Consider the following 11,521-nt stretch of genomic DNA (forward strand, 5'->3'; position numbering starts at 1 on the left):
ACCTACACCTTCAGCTCAGGGCGTGATCCTGGAGTCCCAGGATCCAGTCCCACATCAGTCTCCCTGCATGGATCCTGCTTCTCCCTCTGCCTAGGTCTCTGCCTCTCTTTTTCTGTGTCTCTCATGAATAAATAAGTAAAATATTTTTTAAAAAATGATGTATGAATTTAGGAAACAAGTAGATACATTACATTATTTCTCCAATGAGGAATGGAACACATAAATTGGGGATTTCTAATATTAGTTAATATGAAGAAAAATTAACTTTTGAAGGGAAATAAAGCATTAGATTTTCTCATTTTAGGGAGGTGCTTTGTTATCTAATGAAGGTGCTAAATCTCAATTTTGCAGCATGAAGTTTAAACCATCTAAAATATTAAAAAGGATAAACCATAAAATATTAGATATCTGTCTCCAGTGTTCCCAGGATTTCTGCATCAAATCTCAGTATGACTACACCTACTCTGAGACACATTTCTCCCATGACAAAAAACAGAACTTACAAAGGGCTAATAAGCATAGAGATCCTCAAAAGTAGGGATTTTTCTCAGGGCTCTCAGAGCAATGGAGAAGCTCTCAGATTATGGTGACCCTTCCATTCCCAGAGGAGTCTCCTGGACCTCTCTGTAGATGTGATGGACCATCACTGGAGCTAAAGGAGAGTCCTTAGTGAAGGTAAGATCATGATAATGTTGCATAGCAGATGTCCCTCTGTGAGAGGGAGAAAAATAACACAAGGCTTCTCAAACTCATTTCTATTCAAGGAGACCTATTCCAATCACTGTTTAAGGTCTATCTTCCCCCTTCACATGTGGACCTCTGCTTCATTCATTCCCACCTACCTGGATGGAAGGCTGCTTTCTCCTTTCTCCTCATATCCCAGAGCTGCTTCTCTTGCTCCAAAAAGATGACCAGGTCTGGCCTGGACACATTGAGACCTGTTGATTAGAAAAAAGGAAAATGAGTATTGCTGGAGAGCCTAACTTTTAATCATGATTGTGCTCAGTCAGCAGAGAAGAAGGGACATTGTAGAATTCTAGAAAATGGTTTCCCAAATCATGTTACCCAACAGGTCCCTTTAGAACACAGGAAACATTTCTAATGATTACATCCTGACTCCACTTACAAGTACTACCCTTCACAGTGAGTGAGAAAATAAGAGTATAACATGTGGGCAGTATCATTTTATGCCACTCAATGTTTAGAATTGCCACTCATCTATAGAAGTAATGATGTTCCCTAAAGGAAGGGAAAATACAGCTGAAAAGGACACATCATGAAGATTTTTCTCTACGTCTAGAAACCCCTCATTTCCCATTCTGCCTGGATCTGAATTCCAGTCATTCAAAGAGGGTAACACCCCTTCCTAGGGACACTGTTCACATGAAGGAAGAACACCCAGAGCATAGTTAGGGAAATCTGTAAGAAGTCTCCTCACCCAAGAAGAGGAGGTGTCCGTAGTTCTCTAACATCACATCCCTGTACAATTCCCGCTGAGTGTGGTTCAGGCATCCCCACTCCTCCTGAGAGAATTCTATGGTCACATCCCTGAATGTCAGCAGTCCGTGCAATAAATACCACAGTTACCATGTGGCCACAGGCAGAGTTCACAGTGTACCTAAGATGAAAGAGGGAGTTAATGTCACCAGCTAGACCCTAAGACATGACCTTCCCTGCTTTGTGACTTGAGTAAAAGAAAGACCTACGGGATGGAGGACTGAATGATTGAGAACCTCCACTCCCAGAAGTCAAATATATCAACTACACAAAGGTGAGAGCCCTCCTTGTCCAGTGAAATTGATGGGATGTGGAATAGGAGCCCATGGTCAAGAAAGAATTCTTGAGACAATTTGATGTGAAATGTTGGGGTTCTGGAGTGAATGATGAAGAAAGAATTGTTTAGATCTCTTTGGTGCAAAAAATGAGACCTTATGAAAGCATAGGGTCAGGACCCATGTCTAGAAAGAAATGGACTGGGACTGGGAGCAGTGACTCATTATGTAGCTCCAAGTGGGGAGGGGGTTAAGGATTGTGAACTCTGTAAGGAATTTGGAATATAGGTTTCCAGGATCTGGACATCTTAGTTGGTGTTATGATAATTTCCACTACTACTATCCAGTAAATCCTTAGTCATGAGACCCTTCAGATATAGATCAGTGGGCCATATGCTTAGAGGATGACAGCCTACTTTTATTGGGGAGATGGAGATAAAGGAAGTTTCCAAACCAATTTTCATATGTTAAAGAGGACTTAATAGGATCCTGAAGGTCTGGCTACTGTTAAGCTAAAGTTGCTTTTTGCCTCCAACAAAACATTAACATTGAGGCATTCTTGAGGAATGTCACACTCTGCCTGTCTCGGGTTTTTATCAATGGTTGAAGGAAATTTAATCTTATTCACACTTCTTTTGACTTTGTTCTCCTCATCAGAAACTACAAACAAGGAGTGACAGGATGACTCCTTCGGTTCAGAGTGGGCCTGGGTTGTGATCAGGGTGTGATCCCAGGGTCCCCAGATGAAGTCCCACATCAGGCTCCCTGCATGGAGCCTGCCCCTCTCTCTGTCTCTGCCTCTCTCTCTGTGTCTCTCATGAATAAATAAAATCTTTAAAATAAATAAAATGTTTTCTGCATATCACTAATTACATCTAAGATCCTTACAAATGATAAGAGGGAAAATATGACCATTATAGGGAAGGAATCTGGCAGAGAGCACCAAGCCAATAAAACCTAATCATTGTATAGACACAAATTCTTATCACACTCTAAGGCACACCGCAGGACACACCATCACTGGTGCTTTCTTGTGGTCAAAAACAGTAACTTAGAATATAAATTTGATTACAAAAATACAGTGGATTTATACCCAGTATAGTTTCTGTAGAAACTTCTTGTAGGCAGCAGACTTGAGCAAAGGAATATAGAAAGGGACCCCAGTGACCCTCTGGTTGACACAGATGGGACCATCAGGGGACCCACTTCTAAATATCTATATGCCCTCACTAACCAATGGACAACTTACAGCCAGGTACAGGTACCATAAAAAGGAAAATTCGAGTGACGCCTGGGTGGTTCAATGGTTGAGCATCTGCCTTCAGTTCAGGGCATGATCCTGGAGTTCTAGGATGGAGTCCCACATCAGGGTCCCTGCATAAAGCCTGCTTCTCCCTCTGCTTGTGTCTCTGCCTCTCTCTATATATGTCTCTCATGAAAGAAAGAAAGAGAAAAGAAAATTTTTTTTAAAAAAAGAGAAAATTCGCTAAGTCAAAGAAAAGAGAAGAAAAGAAAAGGAAATCTTTTTTTTAAAAAAGGGAAAATTCGCTAAGTCCACTAACTCCTCACCTTTCCCTTTTATTTATTTTATTTTTTATTTTTATTTTTTTGTGATAGTCACAGAGAGAGAGAGAGAGAGAATGAGGCAGAGACACAGGCAGAGGGAGAAGCAGGCTCCATGCACCGGGAGACCGATGTGGGATTCGATCCCGGGTCTCCAGGATCGCACCCTGGGCCAAAGGCAGGCGCCAAACCGCTGCGCCACCCAGGGATCCCTCACCTTTCCCTTTTAAATGCAGGCCCCACCCATTGTGTCCCTGCACAAAGCCTTTCCACGGGAATATTCAACAAAATTCTATATTTTTTGTTCGGCCTCTGAATTTGTTTCAATGCCCACTTGATTGCCTTCCACCCAATCATCAATCCTTGTTTGGGGTCCCCATCTAACTGGCAGAGACAACAGGATGATATACCAATTTCCATCTCTGTAATAGCTAGTATATTTTATTTTCTTATTTTAGTTTTAAAGACTTATGTATATTTTGGAAGGAGGACAGGAGGAGCACAAGGACAGAGACAGAACCTCAAGCCGACTCCCCTCTAAGCTCAGAGCCAGAAACAGGGCTGCATTCTAGGACCCTATTATCATAGGGTCTGAAAACAAGAGTGTGACACTTTTAGTGACTGAGCCACTCAGGTGACCCTCTAGTGTATTTTAGATAGAATATCTTTTTCAGAGATGCCTGGGTGGCTCAGCGGTTGAGTGTCTGCCTTCAGCTCAGGGCATGACCCTGGAGTTCCAGGATTGAGTCCCGAATCCGGCTCTCTGAGTGGTGCTTCTTCTCCCTATACCTATGTCTCTGCCTCTGTCTCTCATGAATAAATAAATAAAATCTTTTAAAAATATATATATATTCTTCACATTCTAAAGAGCAAGACTCTTGTGCCCCCCTTTTTAGTATGAAAACATTCCGAGTTATTCTTGACCTCATATCCATTGTGTTTATTTGTGCATTTTCTTATTCCTGGGCTACACAGAGCTGATAAAGTATCCAGATGGGACCTAAATGAGAAATATTTTCCTTCACTGATATTCCAGGTACAGACCTCATCAGTAATAGGAATGTTGAACTCAATGCCTTCCCCTATAGATCGATCTATCACAACGGGAATATTTTCAATACTTGCAGGACTTTAATTCAAAGTCACAACTGTTGATGGCCTATTGGAACCCAGGTGGGAGAGCGGAGAGAGGAGGCTCTGGGATATAGGGATTAATGGAAGCATTCTAAAGATCTAACCTTGAGTATCATTTCTGAAAACGTTTTAAAAATAGGAGAAAGCATCAGCCAGAAACTTCAGAACTAGAGGAATCAACTATTGCAATTTCTAAATGCAAGGAATTTCAGGGGGGGGAAATGACATGGCTTCTCCTGGGACAGAAGGCTTACCTGAGAACTGGCCATTTCTTCTTTCACCTCGTCCTCTAGACTTCTTTCTCTTGAGATATTTGTGGAAAACTCACAGCTTCTTTTCAAGAAAATGCCTTCATAGCCACCAAAAGAGCCTCTTCCCCAGTAAACGCCCCCCTGGAGGCAGGACCATAAAATGCAGAAAAGATGCACCTTCCTAGTCCTTTGTGTCGGAGCTATTCGGAAAACTATGAGCTCCTATTTGGAGACCAATCCCTGACTTTTCCTTCTCTGCTTCTCCCCCCACCAACAGAGGCCCACACTTTCAGCTACAGCTTCAGAACCGTGTGCTGCATGGACCTGACCCACCCAAGCTCACAGAGCAGAGACCCCGTAACCTGTCCTTGTTACGTGATCTCAACTCTCCTAAAGTAAATGGAAGCACATGTGCTTAAACCTCCCTTCACTCAGAATCACCTGGAGCCATTAATTAACACAACAAAATGGTGTGATTTCTACCCACTCCAATGGAATCTGAAGGGGAGGGCACCAGTTAACGATCGTTTTTCAAACGCCACAAGTGATCCTATTGGGAAGCATTTGGGGAGCTGACCAGGCAAACCACAGTAACCAAGCCTGTGGTTGTGACCAGATTTAGATTCCTGCCTTTTCCACTGATCAGAGTGTCTGGAGATTGACACATGTTCCCTCTTTCTGCTGCACTGAGGGAGAACACCCTAGCAAATGGAGCTTTCCCATATAAATGTAAATATCTCTTTCAAAAGAAAACTCAGGATTTCCAAGCTATTCCATAATCTCCCATTTATTTAAAATAACTAGCCTAGGGGCACCTGGGTGGTTCAGTCGGTTAAGTGTCTTCAGCTCAAATCATGATCTCAGGGTCCTGGGGTGGCCTCACATTGGGCTTCCTCCTCAGCAGGGAACCTGCTTCTGCCCCTCTTTATGTCCCCCTCTCATCTTCTCCCTCTCTCAAATAAATAAAATCTTTAAAAAATAAAATAAAATATCAGCCTAAAATAATCCTTATGATGAAGTTTTGGAATATAGGTGAGGTCTGGAGCTGATGACCAAGAAAGAATTCTTGAGATGTCCTTTGGTGCAAAATGGTGGTTTTATTAAAGTATGGGGACAGGACCTGCGGGCAGGAAGAGCGGCTGCCCTGGGCCTGTGAGGGGTGGCTGATTATATACCTGGGAGCTGGGAGGGGTTTGAGGATAGCATAGTCTCTAAGGAATTCTGGAAGCAAGGTTTCCAGGACCTTGAAGGGGCTAGCTATTGTTGGGAAAAGGCCACTTATTACTGTCTAATATAACCTGAGTCATGAGACCCTTCAGATGGATATTGGTGGGTCATGTGCTTGGGGGATGATCGCCAACATGTACCTTGGGGGTTTAGAGATAAAGGAAATTTCTAAAGGAATTTTTATATGTTAAAGTAGGCTTGGAGGCTCCTGGGGGTCAGGCTAAGATTGCCTTCTGCCCTTAGCAAAGTATGAACAACGAGGCAATTGAGTCCATAGAGGAATGTCCCTCTGCCTGTTTCAGTCACTTGTCAATGTGCTGCCCCGGCTCATGATTTGTCCTCAACTAGCCCTCTGTTCCCCATTAGTAATGAATTGCCTTCCTGGAGTGGCAATGCATTGTGTAACATACATTTGCTCTTTCCTTTTTCTGTGAATATATGTCTCCTGTTTTGAAATTGGAAATCCTACCTCCTTCTTCTTAGGTCACAGTGGCATGAAAGCAATATGCACTTGTCTTGGAGGTTCCCATAATTAAGAAATTATTTTTTTTCTCTTGCTAAATGGTTTACATCATTTTAATTATTAGATTGGCCAAAAAATTGAGAATGTAGTAAAAAAAAAAAAAAAAAAAAAACCACGTTTTCTTCTCCTAACATTCATTTTGTTGTATAGATCGACCTTCTCGCTTCATACCCAGAATATAACCAGAAGACAGGTGGGGATAAAAGAGGAACAGGCAGCCCGGGAGGCTCTGCGGTTTAGCGCCGCCTTCCGCCCCGGACGTGAATCTGGAGACCCAGAATCAGGCTCCTTGCATGGAGCCTGCTTCTCCCTCTGCCTGTGTCTCTGTGCCTCAGTCTCTCTCTCTCTCTCTCTCTCTCATAAATAAATAAAATCCTTAAGAAAAAAGAACAGTAGCTTTATTGCTTTGCCAGCAGACGAGGCTGCAGCAGGTCAGGATCTTCCAAACTGCAAGCCCACCTAGAGGAAGGGGCTGAGTTTTTGTGGGGAAGTTTGTGTGTGTGCTGCCAGCCCTGTTCGTCATGTTTGCTCTCCCAGGTTAAAATTTTCTCTTAAGATATCTGATTTACAGAAATGTGATACAGTATTCATTTGTAAACAAATTAAAGCATCAAGTTTTCTCTCTACTTGAACACTCTGAAACTCAAAATGTCTCTAGTAAGTACTCTTCCATGGCAATCAGTCATTTGCATCAATGCATTAAGAATATGTTTTTGTAAAAGGACACCATCGGGGGAAGAAAAAAAAGGACACCATTGGAATCTTGGTTATTTTATGAAGGCTTTCACTGGAATGTCATATTTCAGAGACATACACAGACTCAGATATGACCAAACTGCTCTAAGGAACTAAGGTTGACTTTATGAAACATGGAGCCACAAAGCCACTTGGAAATATTGGCCTGATACCTTGCATAATTACAAAGTTCCCAGCAGCCTCACCAGGTGAGTAAAGAATGTCACTTCCTGGCAGGTGCAGGAAACTCAGGATACTTTGGGGACCTCATGAAGAGGAATCTACCCAAATCTACAGATATTGCAGGCATATCTGATGACAAATAATTGGCTTTGCTTGGCTTCTGGCCTGGAGAGGCTACTAAAAGTTCAACCTAGAGATTCCTTATAAAAAGTTCCAGCAAAGCAGATTCTAAAAGATCTAATTTTTATTTTATTTTATTTATGATAGGCACACAGTGAGAGAGAGAGGCAGAGACACAGGCAGAGGGAGAAGCAGGCTCCATGCACCGGAAGCCCAACGTGGGATTCGATCCCCGGTCTCCAGGATCACGCCCTGGGCCAAAGGCAGGTGCTAAACCGCTGCACCACCCAGGGATCCCAGATTCTAAAAGATCTATATGATCAATCATTATTCTTGCTGAGCTTAAGTAAATAGGCCAAGTTTATTAAAACTGGACTTGTTTTGCAGACAGGCCAGCCCTTATTTGGCTACCTCTGATTAAAAATGAGGGTTATTGGGGCACCTCAGTGGCTTGGCTGGTAAAGTTTCTGCCTTTGGCTCAGGTCATGATCCCAGGGCCCTGGGATCAAGCCCGGCATCGGGCTCCCTGCTCAGTGGGGAGTCTGCTTCTATCTCTCCCTCTGCTGCTCCCCCTCCTGGTGCTCTCTCTCTGTCAAATAAATAAATAATATCTTAAAAAAAAGAATTTGACTTAAAAAAATGAGGGTTATTATAGAGAGCAACTATGTCTTCAATAACACGCCTTCACAAATGTAAAATTCTAGTTGTGATTGTCTTTGTTTACCTAACCTTGAACAACTTGACGTAAACCTCAGAGAAATTGCCACAATAGCTCATGTATAGACAATCATCTTATTTCTTATTCTGTCAGGATAACAGGACCCCATAGGCATATGATTATTGAAACAGCTAAAAAAAAAAAAAAAAAAAGAATAGGATTGCTTCCTCCAAAATTGTGTAACCCAGCTAGCACTCTAACCAATTCTCTATGGCTAGGATGACAATCAGTTTCCTAAAAGCCAGAACATACCTCACTCTAGGGTTAACTATGAACTTAACAGAGATAATGGATGACCCTATTTTCTTTATGATTGAATTAGATGATACATTTAGGGATACCCAAAACTGTATGACTGTCTTCTAATATGACCCAATGGCTATGCCACTCTAATTCATGGCCAGGCTTTGATAGGCTATGGCTGGATAGGCCACTGTAGTCTAGGCTGTGCCTGGATGCACAGATGCATTATTTCCATTATCACCCCAGCCAACCTTCCAAATTTAAAACAGCAGTGAACACATTTTGTTTCACTGTTATGATTACCTAGTATCCATCTTTGTTCCCTCTTTGAGACCAGAGGATGTTTGGAACATAGAACTCTTTTTTTTTTTTTTTTAAAGATTTTATTTATTTATTCATGAGAGACAGAGGCAGAGACACAGGCAGAGGAAGAAGCAAGCTCCCTACAAGGAGCCCGACGTGGGACTCAATCCCGGATCCCGGGATCACACCCTGAGCTGAAGGCAGATTCTCAACTACTGAGCCACTCAGGCGTCCCGGAACATAGAACTCTTAATAAGTACATGGTCAAAGCCCTAAATGACACTCAATGTAGCATTTCTCTATTAAATACTAAAGTAACACAAACGTGTGAAGCAGTTTTACAAAATAGATGTTTTAACTGTTGCACAAGGTAGAACTTACACTATCATAACGGAATGCTGTGTGTATACATTCCAGATTACCACAAAAATCTATCTGGGCTACTATCTGACATGAATACTCAAATTGGTGCTTTAAATAATACCTTTCCTTTAGTGGTTGCTTTAAACTCCTGAACTGGAGGAAAATTATTAAAGGTCAACTGTCAAAAGTCTTCACTTTCTCAATTTAATATTAACCTTGTTTTGTGATTTCTCGTGTCTCACTGCCTACTGCGAAGACTCCTTCACTGCCATAACTTCCAAATGACAGATGATCCTATCTTCCCAAGGAGGTTCATGTGTTGTCCTCATTGGATTCAGCTGCCTTCTCCTTTTTATAACTCCCCAATATATACCCCAAGTGACCAATATTGACCCACAGGTAGGGACATTTCTATGCCCCTACTCGGCAGGAAGAAGTTACAGAAGATGAGACCTTCCACTTTCAACAACCTCAAAGATTTAAGGGTCAAAACTGTTCAGGGGGGAAATGATGGGGGAAACAGGACTAGCTAAGGACAGAACACAAGCCCAAAGCAACACATTGACAAGTTCTTGAAACAGGCAGAGGGATATTCCTCTATGGACTCAACTGCCTCAATGTTCATACTTTGCTAAGGGCAAAAGACAATCTTAGATTGACCCCTAAGAGCCTGTAAGTCTACTTTAATGTGTAAAAATTCCTTTAGAAATTTCCTTTATCTCTAAACCCCCAAGGGACATGCTGGCAATCATCACCCAAACACGTGGCCCGCCGATATACATATGAAGGGTCTCATGACTCAGGTTTTACTAGACAGTAATAATTGACCTTTTCCCAATAATAGTTAGCCCCACGAAGGTCCTGGAAACTTTGCTTCCAAAATTCCTTAGAGAGTATGCTATCCTAAAACCCCTCCCACCTCCCAGGTATATAATCAGCCACTTCTCACAGGCCCAGCGCAGCAGTTTTTCTTCCCAAGGGTCCTGTCTCTGGGCTTTAATAAAACCACCATTTTGCACCAAAGATGTCTCAAGAATTCTTTCTTGGTCGTCGGCTCTGGACCTCACTTCATCAATTATGATATAAAAAGTTAACCTATGGTATCAGCTATCTTCCTCATAGAAGTCCCCATCAAATTGATTGTTCGTATATATATATGAGCCTCACAAAAGAAGGAAATAATTCCGTTTCGGCCACAGAATAAACCTAGAGGACGTTTTTTAAAGTTCTGTTGAAGCCATGCCTGCGCCCCTCTGGCCAATTTAGTAGTCTGTAAATTTCAGCATGCACCTTTAGCCTGGGTGAGTGATGAAGTAAACTTTTCCTTGAATATGTGTACGTCATTCACTGTTTCCTAGAAAGACAGGGACTCCAACCTTCATGCACAAGGTCCCCGAGGGCACCCATACACAACCTCCAAGCACTCCATAGCGTCTGTAGGTGGCACCAGTGGGTCTACAGGCATCAGCAAGTGTTACAGACTACCCTGCTACCCTTCTACTGATTAGCTGCCCTCAAGTTTCTTTAAAATTCTGAGGACCACCAAAATCCTTGGAGTTGGTTCTTGGACAGGAGTCCGTCTTCTACCCAAGTGGTTGGCCTCCTAAATAAAGCTGAAGTTCCTTTCTAACCAAAACCCATGCCTTGTGTATTGGCTTCATGAAGGAATGGGAGCTGGCTTGGGGTTTAGGGGGAAAATTGTGGGATCCTTTAACGCAACGGGAAGACCATTCTTGTGATGCTTTATGGGGTAATGTAAAATTAATTGAGGGAGCAGAGGAACAGGACTTGGGCTCAGAAAGAGTGACTTTTATTTTATATTTTTATTCTTTTTAAGATTTTATTGGAGAGAGAAACAGCAAGAGTTGGGGGGGAGGCACCTGGGTGGTTCAGGGGTTAAGCATCTGACTTCGGATCAGGGCATGATCCTGGGGTCCTGGAATTGAGTCCCACATCAGGCTCCTCACCAGGAGCCTGCTGTTCCCTCTGCCTATGTCTCTTTCTGTGTCTCTCATGAATAAATAAATAAAATTTAAATAAAAAAGAGTCAGGCGGGGTGGGGGGGCAGAGGGAAAGGGACAAACAGAGTCTCCACTGAGTAAGGGACCCCACTACAGGTCTCTATCCCAGGAACCTGAAATCATGACCCAAGCCAAAGTCAGATATGTAAACAACTAAGCCACCCAGGTGTCCCAAGAACAACTCTTTTAATGTTTGAAGTTAATGATTATATGCTTAGTACTGGAGGGTGAGGTATGCTTCTGTAGGGGGTATTAAGTCCTATATATTTCCACAAATTCCTCTTTTTTAAAAGATTTTATTTATTTATTCATGAGAGACAGAGAGAGAGAGGCAGAGACACAGGCAGAGGGAGAAGCAGGCTTCA

The 11,521-nt window shown here is 42.5% G+C and overlaps 1 protein-coding gene across 1 annotated transcript; it reads right to left on the reverse strand.

The window, feature by feature from the left end:
* Positions 1 to 828: 828 nt before the first annotated feature.
* LOC106559263 (putative protein ZNF720) lies at positions 829 to 1,568 on the reverse strand (the record flags this gene model as incomplete). Its single annotated transcript, XM_038525530.1, has 2 exons — positions 829 to 938; positions 1,439 to 1,568. Coding segments are annotated over 2 exons (240 nt in total), but the record flags the coding sequence as incomplete, so codon positions are not given.
* Positions 1,569 to 11,521: the final 9,953 nt, after the last annotated feature.

This window comes from Canis lupus, chromosome 1 (assembly GCF_011100685.1).
Source record: "Canis lupus familiaris isolate Mischka breed German Shepherd chromosome 1, alternate assembly UU_Cfam_GSD_1.0, whole genome shotgun sequence".
Lineage (NCBI taxonomy): Eukaryota > Metazoa > Chordata > Mammalia > Carnivora > Canidae > Canis > Canis lupus.